The sequence below is a fragment of the Anabrus simplex genome, chromosome 5 (genome assembly GCF_040414725.1).
Source record: "Anabrus simplex isolate iqAnaSimp1 chromosome 5, ASM4041472v1, whole genome shotgun sequence".
Classification (NCBI taxonomy): domain Eukaryota; kingdom Metazoa; phylum Arthropoda; class Insecta; order Orthoptera; family Tettigoniidae; genus Anabrus; species Anabrus simplex.
Genome location: NC_090269.1, coordinates 438,183,265 through 438,207,484, shown reverse-complemented (window position 1 = coordinate 438,207,484; position 24,220 = coordinate 438,183,265). Strand labels below are relative to the sequence as shown.

Genomic DNA, 24,220 nt, shown 5'->3' with positions numbered 1-24,220 from the left:
CATGTAGTACCTTGCAACAACACTAAATCCACAAATCATGCCTACTGAATGCTTGCAGTACCTTGCAACAACACTAAATCCACAATTATCATGCTCTACAGAATGCATGCAGTACCTTGCAACAACACTAAATCCACAATTATCATTCCCTATAGTAATCGCTACGTAAGGCAATACACTAGAAAGTAAATATCGCCTCCCGATGCTCTTCTTTTCTCTTTTTTATAATGGCTGATCACTGCTGCCAACCTGCCTGCTTACATATTAAAATCACCAGACATAGGCCTAACCATAACAAACTAACCTCAATGTAAGCACCGATAATGAATGTTTCCCTACCCTAGTAAATGATAAATGTTAAGATGAAATAAATCAAGGTATTCATAATTAAGTCGGTTTCCATACTCAATGAGGAATTAAGGAAATAAACACACTTTCTCACTCAAACTAATGTTACATATTTCTGTCTTTATTTTGATATACAGTAGGTGTACTATAACCATATTCTTGAAAAGAGGGGTGTGTTAAACTATGCAATTTATTTAATAAGTCTTTGCAGTGTGATTTTCAAAAGTTCCAGACATCCAATGACTTCCCTTTCTTTTGCACGAACATTTCCTTCTCTCTTCAATAACCAGTAAGGAGAGAGTTTATTGGGCATATTTTCAGCCTACAGGCTGGTTATATCTTCAAGCTTATCCAGGAAACATACAGGAATACTTATGTGCCAAGCTCCGTGAACGGAAATTAGGTCAGCTTTCAAGGTCACTGCGGATTTGAAAATAATAATGTTATTAGTTCTACTGTACAGTCAAAATTTTGTCCTGCAAGAGTTATTTCACGTACCAGTACATCTAGACATAAGACTGGCATATTTGAGCACTTTCAAATACCGCCAGACTCGAACCCACTGTATAGGAACACTAATGTGCCAAGCTACGTGAACGGAAATTAGGTCTGCTTTCAAGCTCACTGCGGAATTGAATATTAGTTCTACTATCTACTTCTATCGTTTTCATATACGCCGAGGTGCCAGAATTTCATCCTCAAGAGTTATTTTATGTACCGGTAGATCTAGACATGAGACTGGCATATTTGAGCACTTTCAAATACCGCCGGACTCGAACCCACCAACCTGAGCTAGTCATACATTCTCTCCTTCACTCGCTTAAATTAATTTTTAACATTTCCTGCCTTTATTCTGATGTACACATTACTAAAACTGTATTATTAAAGGGACTGGGAGGGGGAGGAGAAAGGGAGAAAGAATCTAGATTGTATAATACATTGCAATTTCTATAAGTTCAATGACGTACCGCATAGGACATATCTGTCCTCCCTTTTAATAATAATGCTGATAGCTTTACATCCCACTAAGTACTTTTACGGTTTTCGGAGGCGCCAAGGTGGCAGAATTTTGTCCTGCAGGAGTTCTTTTACATGCCAGTAAATCTATGGACATGAGACTGATTTATTTGAGTACCTTCAAATACCACCAAACCGAGCCCGCATCGAACCTGCCAAGTTGAGGTCAGAAGGCCAGTGCCTCAGCCGTCTGAGCCACTCAGCCCGGTGTCCTTCCTTTTGCTTGGATGTTGTCTTCTTTCTTCAAGAAGCAGTAGGGGATGGGAGCATTTTAAACATATTTTCAGCTTGCAACTTGGTGTATCTCAAGCTTACAACATTAGGGAAACCCAGGAAAGGTACAGGGGCGCTAATGAGTCTGGTAATGTTATTTGACCAATAAATGAACAAAAAGAAGGATCAGGTAGTATGGAAACTTCAAAGGGAGATGAGTGTGATGGGAAAGAGAGGAACGATGAGGATGAAGATGATGTGGGATCATCATTGGTTGAAGAAATAAGTGAAATTATAAAACAATTGAAGTACAGTACAGCCCCAGGGAATGACCTCATAACTGCAGAAATGGTAAAACTGGAGAAGTGTTGGTGAGGAGAATACATGAGATAATTAAAAAGGTATGGGAAACAGGTAAAATGCCAGAGGAATGGACACTAGTATATATATGTATGCCCTATACATAAGAAGGGGTCACGCATGCAATGCAAGAATTATCGAGGTATATCCTTAGTGAGTACAGTGTATGAAATCCTCTCTACAGCCGTAACAAAGAGAGTTAGTAGTAGAGCAGAAAGAATTATAGGGGAGTACCAAGTTGGTTTCAGACCTGGAAGATCGATGATGAACCATATTTTCACCACGAGAATGACTCTGGAAAAGACATACAAATACATCATTCGACTAGGACATGTTTTAATATATTTTAAACAGGCCTAGACAAAGTAAAGTAAAGAGATCGACATTATTGGAAACAATGAAGTATTTTAAATTCCCACAGAAGTTAATAAAATCGACTAAGATGACCCTGGAGAACAACAGAAGTCAGGTAAAAGTACAGGGAAATCTGTCAAGATCTTTCAGAACCGATGAAGGCCTAAGGCAAGGAGATCCTTTATCACCAGTGTTATTTAATTTAGTGCTGGAGAAAGCTGCAAGATCAATAACTACTAATCCAGGTGGTAATATTTACAATAAACTGATCCAAGTTTTGGCTTATGCAGATGGTGTGGTGATAATTGCTAGGAGTAACGAGGCACTTACAACTATCTTAAGGGAACTGAAAGATGTGGCTGGATCTTGGGTTTAGATATAAATGAGGCTAAATCTAAATAGCCTATATGGTAATGAAAAGAAGTGGAAGGAACATCGAAAAACTCCAAGTGGATGATTACACCTTTGAAGCAGTATATCTAGGCTCAGTAATAACGTCAGAAAATAAAGTTCAGACAGATATTGTAAATCGTATTAATGCTGCCAACAGATCCTACAGAGCACTGTACCCTGTTCTGAGAAATAAAAATTTTAAAACTATCTCTCTACAAAACAATAATTAAACCAGTACTTATGTATGGGAGTGAGGTATGGGTATTGACTGAGGCCACAGAGAGAAGATTAAATGTGTGGGAGAGGAAAGTACTGAGGAAGATATTTGGACCGGTGAAGGAGAGAGATTTATGGAGAATCAGAACAAATGAAAAATAAGATTATTGTATAAGGAGCTGGACTTGGTGACTACAGTCAAAATGAGAATAAATTGGATGGCTGGGGAATGTGGAGACTGATCTGAGGACCGGTGGAGTCAGGAGGTTGCGTAGGCATGCTGAAGATTGGGACGACTGGAGAGCTGTGGTCAAGGAGGCCAAGGTCTTCAAAGGACCATAGGGCCATGGAGTAAGTAAAGTCATCTCCGTACAAGCCATGAAGGCCGTTGGAAGGGTGAAAGGTAAAGGCTTTGGCACTTGGTGGGGTCGAGTGGTTAGCTCTATATTCAGATTGAGCACTGGAACTTGCTCACTGACTTGAAGCTTGCTGACCCCAAGTTCTTCCAGCCAGGTGACACTGAGTTATTAATAGGCGCAGAACATTTATTTTCATGATTGAAACTTGGTTGCAGAACTCAATCACCAGATTATCCTATTCTTAAAGACACTGAACTAGGATGGATTATTGCTGGACACTACCACCAGAGGGAAGAAGAATGTCTTACTCTAATCACATGTGTCTTGAAGTCACAGGACATGTTAGACACCCAGCTACAGCAGTTCTGGGAAATAGAAGAACTTACATCCCCAGTCATGACAAGAGAAGAGAGAGCCACAGAAAGGCACTTTACAGAGAATACCACTAGGGATTCTACAGGTAGATTTATAGTTCGTTTACCCCTCAAGCAGAAACCTGAGGTTCTGGGAAACTCCTTCAATCATGCTATGTCAAGAATAACTCAACTAGAACTGCGTTTCAGTAGGCAGCCCTCACTTAAGCACGAGTACTAACTTTCTTCATGAGTAAGAAGCCATGGGGCAAATGGTTAAGGTCAGGGAATGAAGGTGGAAGCTATTATCTACCCCATCATCCAGTTTTTAAGCTTAGTAGCTCACCTACAAAACGAGGGTTGTATTTGTTACATCTGCTAAAATATCTAATAATATTTCATTGAATGATATAGTAAAGGTTGGAACGACAATACAAGAGGACCTTTATTCTGTTATTCGAAGTTTTAGAATGCATACCTTTGCCTTCACTGCAGATATTGCTTGAAATGTGTCGCCAAGTCCTGGTTCATGCTGATGATAGGAACATTCAGCGGATTATCTGAAGGGAATCAAATTAAATTTATTCCTTTCAGAATAGCATTAAATCATGATAAACACAGATGGTACATCTTTCTTTCACCATGCAGTTAGGTGGCACACAGGCTGACCAGGCTGATGCTGGAATAACGATGATACTCCGTCATTTTTAATGTCTTTATGAAACCAAGCCCAACATTCAGCTTGCAAAACTTTGAAGAAATGTTCCCCCTCGAAATTAGTCCAGTCTAATAGGAACCACAGCCTTCAGCAAAAGTGCTGAACATATTTTTTATGACTTGTTTTCAGGTAATTGATTGATAATTGTATTGTATTTTAACAAACACTAACCTATACTGTATGTGTTACTACATACAATATTAAGATTTTTCAACTGTAGTCCATTAACGACAGATCTCAATTTAACACCACAGTGTATTTTTATACATGTAAAATGTGTTATGGATGCTGTATATTTTTACAATGGTGTTTTTTGGCTAGACTCTATTGGTTTAGAGGAGGTGACTAATACTAAAGAAGTATTAACATTTACATATGATAACAATGACATTTACAGTAAGATACAAGAGTTGAAAACTAGAAAAGCAGCTGGAATTGATAAGGTTTTGGGAGATATACTAAAGACAAGGGTTTGGGGTATAGTACCATATCTGAAGTACTTATTTGATCATTGTTTGCATGAAGGAGCTTTACCAAATGAATGGAGAGTTGTTATAGTAGCCCCTGTGTATAAAGATAAGGGTGATAAACATAAAGCTGAAAATTACAGGCCAGTAAGTTTGACATGTATTGCATGTAAGCTTTGGGAAGGCATTCTTTCTGTTTATATTAGACATGTTTGCAAAATTAATAACTGGTTCGATAGAAGGCAGTTCAGGTTTAGGAAAAATTATTCCACTGAAACTCAGCTTGTAGGATTCCAGCAAGGTATAGCAGATATCTTGGATTCAGGAGGTCACATGGACTGTATTGCGATTGATCTGCCTATAGCATTTGATAGGGTGGATCATGGGAGACTACAGGCAAAAATGAGTGCAATTGGACTGCAGATAGGGAATTTGCCACCTGGGTGACTGCCCTAAATGCAGATCAGTAGTGATTCGATTTGAGAAGAGCACTGAGGTTGGTAAGGAATGAGTTAGTTTCGCGTTTTGACTGTGTAGTTGTAAATTTATCTATCGGGTGATTCAAGCACCACCATTCTAGATGCACCAAGCTGGATAGCTGCAGTTGCTTAAGTGCGGCCAGTATCCACTATTTGCTAGATAGTGGGTTTGAACCCCAATGTAGGCAGCCCTGAAAGTGGCTTTCCGTGGTTTCCCATTTTCATAGCAGGAAAATGCTGGGGCTGTACCTTAATTAAGGCACGGCCACTTCCTTCCCACTCCTCGCCCTTTTCTGTCACATCATACCATAAAACCGATTTGTGTTGGTGTGACGTAAAGCAACTTGTACAAAAAAAAAACTAGACGCATGCATAATAACGTGATAAATTTTGATCAGAGCACATAGACAGGACCAGATACCTAGAATATTCAGTGTCTCTCAAAGTTTAAATATATCTTGTTCTCTTTCCTTACAATTTTCAAATGTAACGCTGTTATATCCGAAAGGACAGGGCAATTAGAAATGTATTATTTCCCAAGTTGGAAAAACCTCATGGAATAGCTCTTACAACGGTACAGCTAACTCCTCAGCTTTCTTCTTCTTCCTCCTCTGATTCATAGCATGGCCTTCATTGTGCAAAATCTCATCAACAATATATCTGGTTAAAAAAAAAAGAGAAATATTGTTATGCATTCATGAAAGTAAACAACATTAGCCTACCTAAAGTTATGTTTAGATGCTACTGTACCTCTTTATGTGACTTTGATTCATATGACACATCTTTTGCAGCTCATCTTTTGTTGAGTTTTGTGGCGGAGCCACCCCAATTCTTCCTCACTATGACTATAAATTAAAGGAAAAATAAAAATAAAATTCTGTAACAACATTAAATGTAATTCACTAGTAGAAAATATTCAATCTATTATAATTACCACTAATTGATCCTTCCTCCATTTCATTGTCGGTTGATGCTCCACAATCTTACAGTGATATGCTACATTATCCATCACAATACACAGGGTCCTGTATTTCTTAATCCTATGATTAATTGTGTTTCCACCCACACCTGAGATTTCTCACTGTTCATAGCACCATGATAATCTTGACTTCTCTTAAAAATTTGACAAATATCAAATCAGCACCTGTAAGAATTTTGAGTTTTAGCATGAAGTTAATTCTTCTTTTCCCTAAAAATATGAAACCACCTTCTACAGTAATATTAACAGACAAAAATTGTTATTTTTGTTGAATGATTGAAAAAGATGTCTGATTTTAAGTGAAAGCAATTACATTGCAACAGTCACCTGATGATGAAGTTAATGAATTGCTACTTACACTACTCTATGCTAAAATTTATCATGTATTAGTATATCTAGTATATTGATAGTGGTTTAATATCAATATGGTATATCTAGACTAGAAGTCCATGATCACGTGTATTAATGATATTACTATAAACACTAATGTTTCATACTTTAGAAGAAATGTAACTGCTACGAACACCAAACCTATATCAAGCAATAAGAAATAGGAAGCTTAGAAGGTGTGCAATAGTCAGTTATACCCTGATTCAGGTGGAGATTGTCAATTCAGAATGAACCTAATAAATAGGCCTATAGTACAAGTAATTTGCTGATACCAATATCCACTAAAATTACATGAAATACACTGGAGAAGTTATAATTGAAGTGCATCTCTAAAGTTAATCGTTGGCCTAAAGTGAATGACTACAGGTCTTTTTCATAACCAACAGACCCCTTAAAAGTGGTGAAGTCAAATTCAAGAACCACTGATAGAATGCAGTGAAACAACAGATAGGGAATCTGCCACCTGGCTGACTGCCTTAAATGCAGATCGAAGCCAGTCGATTTGAATCAATCAATCATTACTGATCTGCATTTAGGACAGTCGCCCAGGTGGCAGATATTACCTAGTAAACAGATTAGAAATCCGAAAAGAAACCACATTGTAATAATACACATGAGCAAATATATTACATACACATATGCCATAAGTCAATAAGAATACACGAAGGCTGGATCTGTAAATCGTATCGACATCGAGACAAGACGTGTTTAGGTTAGGTTAGGTTCATAACGAAATATTTTCCATTTCAACTGATTCTCACTGTCAGAATCTTATTATAGAAACAAAATTTAAATTTAAATGGACACTAACCCCCAATTAATTGTGAAACCCTTGTCATAAGGTCCATATCACTACGAGTGATAACTCGTCTTCCTTTTTCAATACCTCGTATCAATCTCTGAATTGATTTTTGTAAAGGACGTAACGTTGCTTTCCTTTTCAGAGGAGTTCTTGCAGATTTTTCTTCCTTCTTACATCCCAATCGAATTCTGTACTTAAGTATGGCACAAAATAGAAACGTAATTAATAAAATGATGTGTTCATCATTTCACACAAATTATGTTATTAAATGCATTATCCAAACATGCCACAATTCTACTTACCCGGTATTAGCCAAATAGATTTACAATCCCACAAAGAAAGAAAATATGCTTAAAAATTCTTGCAAATGTATCACTAGTGATTTTAACAGTAATGCAGTGCTAATACGTAATTCAGGCTAGAACTGCGACTGAACGTTGCCACCGTGCCAGATTAACGGTAAATGTAAGGTGTCGTATCAGCAAGTAGGGTCACTAAACTGTATGGTTACCGACACTGAAAAAGAACTGCAAAATACCCAACAGCAAGAAAAGTAACTATAAATCGCTACCTTAACATTACAAGGGAGAAAGGGTAAGGTTGCACCCTTAGGGTATTGCCTTACGTGCACAGGACTATACATAATGCATGCAGTAACTTGCAACAACACTAAATCCACAATTATTATGATCTACATAATGCATGCAGTACCTTGCAACAACACTAAATCCACAAATATTATGATCTACATAATGCATGTAGTACCTCGCAACAACACTAAATCCACAATTATTATGATCTACATAATGCATGCAGTAACTTGCAACGACACTAAATCCACAATTATTATGATCTACATAATGCATGCAGTAACTTGCAACAACACTAAATCCACAATTATTATGATCTACATAATGCATGCAGTACCTTGCAACAACACTAAATCCACAATTATTATGATCTACATAATGCATGCAGTAACTTGCAACAACACTAAATCCACAATTATTATGATCTACATAATGCATGCAGTACCTTGCAACAACACTAAATGCACAGTTGTCATGATCTACAGAATGCTTGCAGTACCTTGCAACAACAGTACTATCTGCACACTTTTTAGCGATAGATTTGTGTTCGGTTTTGAGGAGCAAGGAGGGATCACTTCTGATTCCGTTAGTACTGCCAACTGAATGGAAATGAAATCTGAATTGAATCGATATGATCGATCGATATGAATATTCTAAAGCTTTTGTATCTTAAGCCAACAACTGTGTCACACACACCATTATATAACATTATATAACATTTCTCAATGTGAATCTAATTCCTAGAGTGAATTCTATAGTTTAGCTTTGCTGTGTAAATAACAACAGTACTAGTACGTAAAGTGTACGCCAGATGTCGCACAGCGATGCATAAGCGATTCATAGTTTGTATTTCAAAAGTTGCCAGTACAAATCTCGAAGATTGCCAAGGTCGACTGATTCAGCACTAGGGTGTAAATCTATCGTTAAAAAGTGCGCAGATAGTAAATCCACAGTTGTCATGATCTACAGAATGCTTGTAGTACCTCGCAGCAACAGTAAATCCACAGTTGTCACGATCTACAGAATGCTTGTAGTACCTCGCAGCAACAGTAAATCCACAGTTGTCATGATCTACAGAATGCTTGTAGTACCTTGCAATAACACTAAATCAACAGTACCTTGCAAGTCTAATTATTTACCGTACATCGTAATATTTTTCTATTGTTTCCCATTAATGCATCTTAATATAATCTGTTTGTAACTTGATGAACTGTACATTTTTTACCATGAAATGGGAATCACTCCATCTTGTAAGAGATAATATTTACATCACCTTGTTGTCTAACGTATTTTTTTCTTTTTTGATTTCAGGTTACTTCCCGAGAGCAAGTAAGTATTTTCATCCAAAGGTTAGGAAGTAGATTTGTTTTATACAAAGAATATTCAGTCAGAGAATTGTATTTAATGCTTGCCTTCAATTTCTCTTCCAGTTCAGTTGGCTGACCAGACTCGACAAAGAAAAGATCATCCACTTCCTGGTTTTTGTACACACATCAGCAGTGGAATATGTTGATGTGTTTAATGAGTCATGCAATAAGGAAATCGTCGTTACACCTAGACATTTCTTGCTTTATATCTTCAAATTTCTGTCTGATCTTGAAAGGAGGAAGAACATGAATGATATGCCGGTTTGTGTCATTTCCCTTGTATATTTCTAAATAATTTTTCTCTCTCATGTACTGTTGTGTCAAATTTAATGAAAGGCACCTTTGTTTAATTTTACAGCGAAAAGCCTTGTTGCGTGCAATGAATGTGGTAAGATCCATTGAGGAAATGATGGAGCGAGCTCGAATAAAGTTGGAAATTCACAACCGAGAGATAGAACGCCTGACTCGAATAATTACAGGAAGAAGGGGTCTACTGCTAAGAGGTCTGAAATGAATTGATATTGGTTGTAATGATTTAGCTGTATTACTGGCACTTATTGTTTACTCATAGGTATTTTATTACCTGTTAGTTATGTGTGATTGAATGTTTACAGATTTCTTTATTGTGACATTGACAGATATTTTAAGTATTATTTTGTAGTTAAAGAGTTACTGTTATGTGTTTAACTTCAAGTTTTTGTTATAGATTATCTTGTTTCTTGTTAACCCGGCATTGCTCTTAGGTCTTTATGTGCACCTTTATGTTGAAAGGCCAAAATATGCCCATATAAAGATGGTGGTATTTTTAACACATCAACTTGTGAAAGTTATTTATTTAGGAACACAAGGGAGTGGAGTGGCCATGCGTGTTAACGCGCTCTGGCCATGGAGGAAAGCTCTGCATTTGGGAGATGCGAGGGTTCGAACTCTACCTTCGGCTGTCCTAAGAATGGTTTTCAGAGGTTTCCTGATTACTCTTTCTGCAAATACCACGACAGTTCCTATTCAGAGGCCACAGCTGATTCCTTTAACCTCATTACTCAGTTTCATTCACCATCATTAATTTCATCGTCATTATCCTCTCAACTTAGGTTGGCATTAGGAAGGGCATCCAGCCGTAAAACATGTGATATAAATCCATCTTACCTAATCCCCGACCCCGTATCAAGAAACAGGACTAAGGGGTAGACAATCAACATTTAGGAAATCCAGTGCCTAACCCCTCAGCGTCGCAGCCATTTAAAGAGCTACCTACCCCACGGCCGGATGAGATTTAAACTACGCACGACTGAAATATATTAATTCATTTAAAGCGAACTACAAGTATTAGAGTAGCCGGATATTCATGAAATTTGGAATTCCTCATGATACAACTATGTTCATGTAGATAATTACATAATTGTTTCACATTACCTTAGTAATTTATATTCGTTCGATAGAGTTCGAAGCAGTCTTCGAGTCGGAGACCCAAGTCACACTCCTGGGAGCAGTACACCGATGTCTTCTTTTCGCTGTGTTTTGAACACACGCACAATACAACGTCTCTGAGGTTTGGATTTCTCACTCTTGGAGGCCAATTTCCTGATAAAATGTCTTTCCTCCAACCTTGGAACTGTATTATCTGATGTGCGCCGGCCTTGAATATTTCGCTCCCCGCCCGAGTGAGCATATTTTGTAAACAAACCTACTGCCAGCTGAACCTGATAAGATAACTGCTCAATGTTTGCAGAATTATGGAAACATGCAGATGAAGAGTCAATTGACAGTATCCTTAGAATCATAACTGACATCTGGACAACAGAAACACTACCAAGGGACTGGACTTCAGCTATCATCCACCCACTGCACAAGAAAGGAGACAAGTTAGACCCTAACAACTATAGAGGGGTCTCTCTCCTATCAGTGACGTACAAAATCTTCTCCAAAGCATTGCTTAAAAGAGTGGAGGCACAATTAGATTCCTGCATAGGACAGTACCAAGCTGGATTTAGGAAGTCAAGATCATGCACAGAACAGATTCTGAACCTCAAAACTATCTTTACCTACAAAAACCTCAGCACCTCACCATATGTAGCAATTTTCATTGACTTCCAGAAGGCTTATGACTCGGTAGACCGACAGTCCCTCTTTGAGACGTTGACTGAAATGGGACTGGATAAGAAGACTTTGAATCTTGTGAAGGCTACTCTAACGAACACCATGTCCAAAGTCAAATTCGGAGGGGTATTATCAAAAAGCTTTGAGATCAAAACAGGTGTTAGACAGGTTGATGGTTTGTCCCCTATCCTGTTTAACTGTCTGCTGGAGAAGGTCATTCGGGAATGGACGAACAGACTAGTTGACAACTCTGGATTAAAAATCGGCTACAAAAAAGACAAGTTAACAGTTACCTTACACTCTTAGCTTCAGTATGGAAGAAGCTATGTACCAGCTATCCTCCCTATAACGCATAGCAGCTAAAGCAGGGCTAAAGATCGCTGTCAATAAAACAGAATTTCTGACCAACATCAAAGAAGCACCCAACTTCATTTCTTTGGGGGACAAAATAATACACAAGGCCAACTCATTCAAATATCTTGGAGAATGGATAACCCCAAATGTTAATGAGGATCTTGCAATGAAGAGTAGATGCACTAAATTAGAAAGAGCTTATCATCTTTGTAAGAACATATACAAGTCTAAATCCCTCTCCTTGAATCTTAAACTTAGACACTACAACACCATAGTAAGACCGTCTGTACTGTACGCCTCAGAATGCCTAAACATGACCCAGAAAGGACAACTCAGAAAACTAGAACTGAAAGAGCAAAAGATCCTCAGAAGGATTATGGGTCCCATTAAAGAAGGAGATGGCTACAGAATCAGGCACAACAAGGAACTGTACAATAAAATAGAGAGCATTACGACAGCTATGAGGAAGAGAAGACTAATCTTCTGTGGTCATGTAGTCAGGATGGACAGCCAGAGACTCACTTCAAGAGTCTTCAACACTGTATCTAGAGGGAAAGTGACAAATACCAAATGGACGAATTTAGTGTGGAAAGACCTACAATACCTAAACATTGATCACATTGACATTTACAACCGAGATAAATTCAGAAAGTTAGTCAAGACATCTGACTCTCTCCAGTCACTAACAACTAAATCACTGTGTCCAGGAGTAGGAGTGAAATGGACTCAAGAAACAAAAGACATCCATAGCACTAGAATGAAAGAATACTGGGCTAAGAGGAAGAAAAGAGCTCACCAGAGTTAAGAACCACATGGTCTATCGTAGGCCTAAACAAAGAAGAAGAAGAAGAAGAAGAAGAAGAAGAAGAACTGCTCAATGTTTGTCCCTGTGACTTGTCTGAATATTATTAGAGAATTTAGGAATCCAAATTCACTGTTGAAAACTTCCCTCTGAGCTGTATAATTATCCATAGTCTCCTACACAAAATTTCCAAGTACTGGTTCCTCCTCATCGTCACTCTCATCATTTACCACTGGATCCGCCACAGCCACATCATCTATTTCATTATCACTGCTACTCATACTGCCACTACTATTTCTGACTAAACTTTAATCTGAATTATACAATATTTCAAGCACGTTACTATCAGTCAAACCACGGCTGGATCTAGCCATTGAGCGCGGCGCGTCATACAGACTGATGAAGCTGCAGCGAGACCGAAAGCAGCAGGATGAAACTGAATGAGGGGAATAACATTTATGGCAAAAGAAACCAACTAGATACATATATTACAGATAAAAGGTCAAGACATTCTTTCAAACGAGATGTGTAACACGCATAACTGGTTCTCATATCGTATGACAGAAAGCAGCACCTACTCATGCCTACACAGAGCGCTCGTGGAGAGTTACGAAAATATAACAAGCTGGGAAATAAAGACATATGCAATGAATAAACCATACTCTCAATGTAAAAATAGAGCAAAGAACATCACGTGAAAAGACAAACTACTCAGATCATCATTTCTTTATTTTATTCTGTGGGAAGGAATGAAGCAAACAGACTTAAAAGAAGCAGAGATTAGTGCTCAGACTTAGGTGACAAATATTTGTTGGGTGTTTGGGTCATCAGTCCATAGACTGGTTTGAAGCAGCTCTCCATGCCACCCTATCCTGTGCTAACCTTTTCATTTCTACGTAACTACTGCATCCTACATCTGCTCTAATCTGCTTGTCATATTCATACCTTGGTCTACCCCTACCGTTCTTACCACCCACAATTCCTTCAAAAACCAACTGAACAAGTCCTGGGTGTCTTAAGATGTGTCCTATCATTCTATCTCTTCTTCTCGTCAAATTTAGCCAAATCGATCTCCTCTCACCAATTCGATTCAGTATCTCTTCATTCGTGATTCGATCTATCCATCTCACATTCAGCATTCTTTTGTAACACCACATTTCAAAAGCTCCTATTCTCTTTCTTTCTGAGCTAGTTATCGTCCATGTTTCACTTCCATACAATGCCACGCTCCAAACGAAAGTCTTCAAAAACATCTTTCTAATTCCGATATCAATGTTTGAAGTGAGCAAATTTCTTTTCTTAAGAAAGCTCTTCCTTGCTTGTGCTAGTCTGCATTTTATGTCCTCCTTACTTCTGCCATCGTTAGTTATTTTACTACCCAAGTAACAATATTCATCTACTTCCTTTAAGACTTCATTTCCCAATCTAATATTTCCTACATCACCTGCCTTCGTTCAACTGTACTCCATTACTTTTGTGTTGGACTTATTTATTTTCATCTTGTACTCCTTACCCAAGACTTCGTCCATACCATTCAGCAGCTTCTCGAGATCTTCTGCAGTCTCAGATAAAATAACAATATCATCGGCAAATCTCCAGGTTTTGATTTCCTCTCCTTGGACTGTGATTCCCTTTCCAAATTTCTCTTTGATTTCCTTTACTGCCTGTTCTATGTAAACAATGAAAAGGAGAGGGGACAAACTGCAGCCTTGCCTGACTCCTTTCTGGATTGCTGCTTCTTTTTCAAAGCCCTCGATTCTTATCACTGCAGACTTATTTTTATACAGATTGTAGATAATTCTTCGTTCTCGGTATCTGATCCCTATCATCTTCAGAATCAAATACTTATCCTTGCAAAAACAACTACATTTTAATGATTTTCAATTCTTATTTACAATACTGATAAAGCTGAAAATGTCTTCTTGAAAACAAAACAATTTGCATATCCATAACTCCAAAACTCTTCACGCTATAGCCGCAAATGTGAAACAATGTATGGGTCTATACCAAGTCAAATCTCTTTATTTACAAATGAGGTGTCTACCTCGCTGGCAAATAGTACACTAAAATACATTATTGTCAAGTACTAAATATTAAATTAACAAGAGAAGAAAGTTTTCCTATAATACAATATTATAGAATTTACGCTAACAATTTTTTCTATTAAACAGCTTATCCTTAATAAGTTTATATTGTTTACAAAATTCTACTTGTAATATCTACTGTACTACTTACAAATATAGTCAACTGATATACAGTATGTGGAATTACTTCAAATTATACTATACAACTGGTATAGGATTATACTTTACATTGCACTTATTTACTTTTTTTTTTTTACCCATTCTGGAACCTAAGTAGCATAACGACCTGCTGTGTCTTAACCAAAGTCCCTTTTGCCACCACTTTTCAGAGTTTCTGAAGGGCCTTCACAGCTACTGTAGCGGTCCCAGGGCCCTCGAAGTCCCCGCTGTACTTCACCGTTACAGGCAGTCCCCTACTTTGGCTGTCCAAACTCCTTAGACCAGGGGATGGAATTAATTTATTCACGCACATTTTTTTAAATTTTCAATAACCTGCACTGGTCGAATGCCCTCTAACACTTCTTTTATTTTCTCTGTTGCTGTTTATTCTCGTTGTGAATATCTGTACAGATTTTGGAAAAGAATCAAACACTACCCCTGGGTAAACTGTTCCACTCCTTCACACCCTTCCCAATGAATAGAGGTTGGTGGCTACGGAAGAAAAGAGGGTCTACACCACGTATAGAGGTTGGCGCTGAGGGGTTAGATTTAAACAAATTTGAAATAGGAGTATGAACTAAATAATGTGAATGCGTAATAGGAAACAAACATTTTACACTCACTCATCACTTCTGTTGCTTTCAGCACTTTTCTTGGAACACTGTTTGCAAATTATGTTTCCAGGTTCAGACATTTGTAGCGGGAGCATGGACGCCCCAGTTGGTAATTCCGTTCTTTCCTAACGCAAGTGGAATACAGTCTTCAATCAATGAAAGTGCCTGTTGTTCCTCAGAACTTGCAGACAGTATATTTCAGTGTTATAATCACTTTTGTAAATCTTATCTGTTTCATTACCATCACTTTCGTGTTCAAGTTGATGAATCCACAAAGATGCACACAGAATGCTGTCACTTGCGTACATGGATTGTTATTCACAGTTAATTATTGATACATTAAACACGCATAACCTAATCAACTGTCGTCACAAACAAACTACTACTAGAATATTATGACTGCCATCTTGAACAGTTGACTGCTGACTGCCACTAGCATGTTGGCTTAAATACAACTGGAGTTCACAAGTACAACTCTTGTTAGACCATAACTCCACTCCACCATCAAGACAGCCTCTTATAAAGGTTGCCTGGCCAGTGCCTAACATAGTTACAACTGAAAGAAAAGGTCTCATCATATCTAGTGTTATTCTGGATGTTACATTGTGTTGCACAGTAATGTAGTGCTATTACACATCATATATACAGATACTAACAAATTATATACTATTAATTGCAGATTCTTGCATTAACTAAACTCATATATATACAGGATGAAGCGTAATTCGCGCACTCGGGCGTCGCAGCACGACTCCTCACATGCCAGCAATAAAAAAATGTCTCTTACAAAATTTCGTCTTGCGAATATATCCGGTAGAAAACGGACGTTAAAGAGTAGCAATCTGGCAACACTGTAACCATATGTAGGGTAACTACCGCTGTCAGCACGTCCACGTCGTGCTATACAGTTGGTGCAGTGAGTAGAGTTTTTGGTTGGCATGCAGGAGGTCGATGGTTCGATCCTGGGTTGAGGCGCATTTTTTATTTGTTAATTTCCATGACATTACCTACTGTGATACAGTAAGACAGCGTTTCTGAGGTCACATGTATCCTACATTTACAACATAATAATAATAATAATAATAATAATAATAATAATACATTGAGATACGTACTAAACAACATGCGGTTACCAGACGCAACACGCAATGTTGAAAGGCAGAATTATTGGGACCATGGTGATAACACATACAAATTGTAACCGAGTTTGCACATTATTCGCAGAGCACGTTGCTAGGCCTACTGGTAACGTAAGGCCCTAACGAAATGTAATGGACCTGAACGAGGCAAGAATAATAGTTGGTACTAATCTATGGGTCCGCCTCTGTGGTGTAGTGGTTCGCGTGATTAGCTGCCACCCCCGGACGCCCAGGTTCGATTCCCGGCTCTGCCACGAAATTTGAAAAGTGGTACGAGGGCTGGAACGGGGTCCACTCAGCCTCGGGAGGTCAGCTGAGTAGAGGTGGGTTCGATTCCCACCTCAGCCATCCTGGAAGTTGTTTTCCGTGGTTTCCCACTTCTCCTCCAGGCGAATGCCGGGATGGTACCTAACGCAAGGCCACGGCCGCTTCCTTCCCTCTTCCTTGCCTATCCCTTCCAATCTTCCCATCCGTCCACAAGGCCCCTGTTCAGCATAGTAGGTGAGGCGGCCGCTTGGGCGAGGCACTGGTCATACTCCCCAGTTGTATCCCCCGACCAAGAGTCTGAAGTTCCAGGACACTGCCTTGAGGCGGTAGAGGTGGGATCCCTCGCTAGGTCCAAGGGAAAAACCGAACCTGGAGGGTAAACAGATGATGATGATGATGATGATGATGACTAATCTATGGGACCATTGGAGGAGGGTACAAAGAAAACAGGTTTCACATCTAGTAGTTGAAGTGGTGCGAATAAATTCACACCCACGACGTGGACAGGGCGCCTTTCAAAGCTGACCAATGAAAACGATTGTTCGTTCATTTCTAGGATCGTAGTATGTAAGTGCAAATGGTTTCTAGAGGACCCACTGCAATCGCTGTTGACGATTAAGATGCCAGATACCATACCACCTGGACTACATTTACGAAATAAAAAACATACGCCTCAACCCAGGATCGACCAGTCGACCTCCTGCATGCTAACCCAAAACTCTATCCATTGCACCAACTGTACAATACGAGTAATGCCTGCTGACAGAGGTAGTTACCCTACATGTGGTTACAGTGTTGCAAGATTGTTAATCTTCAACGTCGTTTTTCTGCCAGATATACTCGCAAGATGAAATTTTGTAAGAGATATTTTTTTATTGCTGGCATGTGAGGAGTCGCGCTGCGACGCCCGAGTGCGCGAATTACGCTTCATCCTGTGTATATATATACAGCACATGTTTCATGATATAACCTCACAAATAATACAACTGTATTGTCCGAACATATGACATACCTATGTGAATAATAATAATAATAATAATAATAATAATAATAATAATAATAATAATAATAATAATAATAATAATAGTTCAAGCTTGATAGTTGCATTATTTACCCATGGGTTAAGGAATATTGTTTTCAAGTTATATCAGTCTGTTACACTTGCATCAAGGTCCTCTTCCTCCATCGATTCTCCCAACTACGAAAGTATCTGATCAGTGGTTACTGTTGTATACAAGATAAGGTATACTGGAACACAACATAAATTTATTGCTTCAATATGACTTTATACAATATATACATGAATTTAACTTAAATTTGTCTTGAAGCTGAGTAAATTTGCAAGTAATTAATCTTGATAGTAGACTGAGAGTCTGTAGAAATGTACACTTTATACACATTAACTTTATGTACACTCGAAGCTATCTTGATGAGATAGTTTGTAAAAAGGTAGAGTTCATGATAGTCGAAAACTATCGGTTTTATAAGCGTAACTTGCCATGAAAGTTCCTACTAACATTATGCAGTTATTTCTATTGGCTTGTCATGAAATGACATGAATATTCACAATTAGAGAATCTAATGTAGGTGTCGGAGCCTGAGTGAGGACTGAGGATGTGTAGAATACACGCATCGGGGCTCGACGTGGCTGCAGGAACGGGAACTGAGGCAGTGGCCCGAGGTGAAACCTCATACAACCAGAATTCAGTCCACCTGGCAGAGACACATGTTTAAGAGGGATAACCTCCATGTTTGACATTCAGTGTAATCTGGTGCTGGACACTGGGGAGTCCTACTAAGTGGCTGCCAGGTGCTCCTTTTATAGTGCAGACTGACGTCACAAGCAAGCGCACTGGAGTCGTCTCGTAGAGTCTCGCATAATCCAAGCTGCGGCATGCGCGGTGCTGGATGGTGCAGAGCTAGGAGCGCGAAGGACACACAACCGTTACCATTATAATTTGTGTAAATTCACTAACAACAGTCACAATATAAACATTTCACATTAAATACAAGCATGAGACAAACTTTGACTTATTACAGTGCATGAAATTGAGTAGCAGTGTTACTCACTGCTGAGCGCACTGCCCACCAAGTATGCACTCTCACAGTCTTGCGGTTCTTGGTTTTCAAATATAATGGAAATAACTGACTCCTCCCCTTCATTTAAAAGTGATGTATCCACAAAGACGCACACAAAATGCTGTCAGTTGGTACACTTATTTACTTCACCTTAACTTCACATAAACGTACACATAACCTTAATCCCTGCTGTCACAAACAAAATACACATATCAACAAACTGCCATTTAAACAACTGCCCATCATTAAGCACACGCCAAATGGAGATTGCAACCTTAAAACACAGTTGAAAGAGTTGACTGTCCTACAGCATGTCAGTTCAACAACACGAGTTCACAAGTATAACTTCTGTAAAACCATAACTCCAACTAAACAATAACTCATCTCTACCATCAAGACCACCTCTTTATATAGGTGCCTGGCCAGGCTTCAGGAAGGATACATTTTCTTGAAAATTCTAGAGTGCTTTAGACCCAGATAAAATGTACAAAATATTTTACAGAGTTCTCATCTACCGAGTACCATTCTGGATGTTATAGCATGTTTCACAATTATGTAGTGGATTAAAAATCATATATACAGGCAATAATAAGTTATATGATATTAATTACAGGTTCCTACGTTAACTAATCCCATATAAATATCTATTTACAGCAAATGTTTCATGACATAACCTCACAAATAATGCGATCGTAAACTATTAATTATACTAATAAGTGGATGTACATCACAAATAATAATAATAATAATAATAATAATAATAACATTACATACATACATTATCATTATAGACTGTTATGCCTTTCAGCGTTCAGTCTGCAAGCCCCTGAGAATTTACTAAATGTCGCCACAATCCTCGATTTGCAACTAGTGTTGTGGCCTCATTTAGTTCTATACCTCTTATCTTTAAATTGTTAGAAACCGAGTCTAACCATCTTGGTCTCCCTCTACTTCTCTTACCCTCCATAACAGAGTCCATTATTCTCCTAGGTAACCTATCCTCCTCCATTCGCCTCACATGACCCCACCACCAAAGCCGGTTTATGCGTACAGCTTCATCCATAGAGTTCATTCCTAAATTAGCCTTTTATCTCCTCATTCTTAGTACCCTCCTGCCATTGTTCCCACCTGTTTGTACCCGCAATCATTCTTGCTACTTTCATGTCTGTTACTTCTAACTTATGAATAAGGTATCGTGAGTCCACCCAGCTTTCGCTGCCGTAAAGCAAAGTTGGTCTGAAAACAGACCGGTGTAAAGATAGTTTCGTCTGGGAGCTGACTTCCTTCTTACACAATACTGCTGATCGCAACTGCGAGCTCACTGCATTAGATTTACTACACCTTGATTCAATCTCACTTACTATATTACCATCCTGGGAGAACACACAACCTAAATACTTGAAATTATCGACCTGTTCTAGTTTTGTATGACCAGTCTGACATTCAGTTCTGTTGAATTTCTTACCTACTGACATCAGTTTCGTCTTCGAAAGGCTAATTTTCATACCATACTCATTGCACCTATTTTCAAGTTCCAAGATATTAGACTGCAGGCTTTCGGCACAGTCTGCCATTAAGACCAAGTCGTCAGCATAGGCCAAACTGCTAACTACATTTCCACCTATCTGAATCCCTCCTTGCCACTTTATACCTTTCAGCAGATGATCCATGTAAACTACAAACAGCAAAGGTGAAAGATTACAGCCTTGTCTAACCCCTGTAAGTACCCTGAACCAAGAACTCATTCTACCATCAATTCTCACTGAAGCCCAATTGTCAACATAAATGCCTTTGATTGATTTTAATAATCTACCTTTAATTCCATAGTCCCCCAGTATGGCGAACATCTTTTCCCTTGGAACCCTGTCATATGCTTTCTCTATATCTATGAAACATAAACACAACTGCCTATTCCTCTCGTAGCATTTTTCAATTACCTGGCGCATACTGAAAATCTGATCCTGACAGCCTCTCTGTGGTCTGAAACCACACTGGTTTTCATCCAACTTCCTCTCAACGACTGATCGCACCCTCCCTTCTAAGATGCCAGTGAATACTTTGCCTGGTATACTAATCAATGAGATACCTCGATAGTTGTTGCAATCCTTCCTGTTCCCTTGCTTATAGATAGGTGCAATTACTGCTTTTGCCCAATCTGAAGGTACCTTACCAACACTCCACGCTAATTTTACTACTCTATGAAGCCATTTCATTCCTGCCTTCCCACTATACTTCACCATTTCAGGTCTAATTTCATCTATTCCTGCTGCCTTATGACAATGGAGTTTATTTACTATCCTTTCCACTTCCTCAAGCATAATTTCACCAACATCATTTTCCTCCTCCCCATGAGCTTGGCTGTTTGCAACACCACCAGGACGATTTCCTTTTACATTGAGAAGATGTTCAAAATATTCCCTCCACTTTTGAAGTGATTCCCTGGGATCTATTATGAGTTCAGCTGAATTACTCAAAACTCTGTTCATTTCCTTTTTCCCTCCCTTCCTAAGATTCTTTATTACTGTCCAGGAAGGTTTCCCTGCTGCTTGACCTAGCCTTTCCAGGTTATTACCAAAATCTTCCCATGACTTCTTTTTGGATTCAACAACTATCTGTTTCGCTCTGTTTCTTTCATCTACGTACATATCCCTGTCTGCCTTGGCCCTTGTTTGGAGCCATTTCTGATAAGCCTTCTTTTTACGTTTACAGGCTGCTCTCACTTCATCATTCCACCAAGATGTTCGCCTTTTCCCATCTTTACACACAGTTGTTCCTAGGCATTCCCTTGCTGTTTCTGTTACAACATCACTGTATGCCACCCATTCACTTTCTATATCCTGAACCTGCTTACTGTCTACTGTTCGAAAATTCTCACTAATCATATCCATGTACTTCTGTCTAATTTCCTCGTCCTGGAGACTTTCTACCCTTATTCGTTTGCAGACAGATTTCACTTTCTCTACCCTAGGCCTAGAGATACTTAGTTCACTACAGATCAGATAGTGGTCTGTATCATCGAAAAATCCACGAAAAACTCATACATTCCTAACAGATTTCCTGAATTCAAAGTCTGTTAAGATATAGTCTATTATGGATCTGGTACCCCTAGCCTCCCATGTGTAGCGGTGAATAGCCTTATGCTTGAAGAATGTATTCATAACAGCTAAACCCATACTAGCAGAGAAGTCCAGCAAACGCTTCCCATTCCCATTAGCTTCCATATCTTCCCCACATTTACCAATTACCCTTTCATATCCTTCAGTTCTATTCCCAACTCTCGCATTGAAATCGCCCATGAGCACTATTCTATCCTTGCTGTTGACCCTGACCACGATGTCACTCAATGCTTCATAAAACTTGTCAACTTCATCCTCATCTGCACCCTCACATGGTGAATACACAGACACAATTCTTGTCCTAATTCCTCCCACTGACAAATCTACCCACATCATTCGCTCATTTACATGCCTAACAGAAACTATGCTGCGTGCAATGGTATTCCTGATAAAACGCCCTACCCCAGACTCTGCCCTTCCCTTTCTAACACCTAACACTTTATAATCTCCTATCTCTTCCTCATTATCTCCCCTTACCCGAATATGTCTTACTCCTAGCACATCCAGATGCATCCTCTTCGCTGACTCAGCCAGTTCTACCTTCTTTCTTCCATAAGCCCCATTAATATTGATAGCTCCCCATCGAATTCCATTTCGATCGCCATGTTGTTTCCAAGGAGTCCCTCACCTGTGAAATGGGAGGGGGACTCTTTTACTCCCATAGGTCTGAGGCTTGCTTAAAGTGTTCTGAGCTCGGTAAATTCATGAAGCAGGATGCTGCCCTACTTGCACATAGTCCAAGTGAGGATCTCTCCTGTAACAGGTTATGGACCACCGGTGAATTGTATAGTCCTAGCCGCCTGAGCACAAGGAGGGCCACGACTCAGAATATGTCCGAGATGCCCACTCCCATTCCATAGCAACTGGTATCCCGACTCTCAGGACCACTTACTAGGCCACTCAGCCGTTGCCCATGGTTCACGAACTAGGACGTGACTACAGTAACCCACAAACATGAACCATTAATAATAATAATAATAATAATAATAATAATAATAATAATAATTCGAGCTCAAACTTGCATTATTTACCCATGGGTAAGAGAATATTGTTTTCATGTTATATCAGTCTATCACACTTGCGTCAATATCCCCCTTATAACTTGAAACAATTTCCACAGTCTGTCACACTCGTCGACTGTGCCTTGGTCGTAGATTGTATCTTCTCTCTTCCTCGACGTCGCTGAATGTGCTCTCCTCTTCTTAACCGGACCGTGCCATGTCGGGGGTCAGGGTTGCCTTGCTGCCACCCTCTTCTTTGATGACAGTCAATGCATTCTCCTCATGACCAGACTGAGCTGTGTCATCAGTAGCCTCTCCTCCAGGTGGACCCATGGTAGTACCAGGCTTACTCTGTATGCGCAGCGGTTGGGTGACTCGCCGCAACTCCTATGCATGGACCTTGACAGGATGGTTGGTCTTTAGTAAGTAGACCCCATGGCCCAGCTGCTTATCCACCTTGATGGGACCAACCCACTTAAGTGCGAGACCTGCGTTACAACCTTCAATCTTATTACTGACTGGGTGGTTACATCGCAATACTTGTTGGCCTGGAAGGAAGATCTGGGTCTCTTCAACATCTTGAGCATTGGCCTGGGTAAGAGATCTCTTCTCGGCTAAACCTTGCTTCTCTTTGATGTGCTGTTGCTGCTGACACTCTGCCAGGGATACAGCTGCATCATCTTGACCAAAAGTGGATGGTAGATGAATCTCCCAATCCCCAGTGCCGTACAGCTGTCGACCAAGAAACAGCTCTGCTTGGGAATAGCCAGTGACATGGTTGATACATCGTCGCAAGGCAAAGAGTGAATGCGGTATCTGATGGTCCTACAGTTGAAGTTCTTTGTCTATCAGGTGGACTCGTAGCATCCTTTTCAGTTCCTGGTTCTGTCGTTCCGTTGGATTTGCCCTTGGGTTGTTTGCATATTCCAATAATGGACGAACCATACTCAAGTAACTTTTTTCTTTTAATTCTTTGTTGCATCCTTTAAGTAGCCTCATTATGACATGTAATGATCTGTATGCTTTCCCAACAATGTCATCAATATGACCCTTCCAGTGCAAATTACTTTCAAATCTCACACCTAAGTATTTGCACTTGCCAT

General features: G+C 39.3%; 1 protein-coding gene across 1 annotated transcript in view; it reads left to right on the top strand.

The window, feature by feature from the left end:
• LOC136874212 (dynein axonemal heavy chain 10) overlaps positions 1–24,220 on the top strand; it is a 350,423-nt gene that overhangs the window by 31,443 nt on the left and 294,760 nt on the right. Inside the window, exons 3-5 of the mRNA XM_067147852.2 lie at positions 9,350–9,367; positions 9,469–9,666; positions 9,764–9,908. Coding sequence (XP_067003953.2) covers positions 9,350–9,367; positions 9,469–9,666; positions 9,764–9,908 — 361 coding nt within the window. The remainder of the gene's footprint in view (positions 1–9,349; positions 9,368–9,468; positions 9,667–9,763; positions 9,909–24,220) is intronic.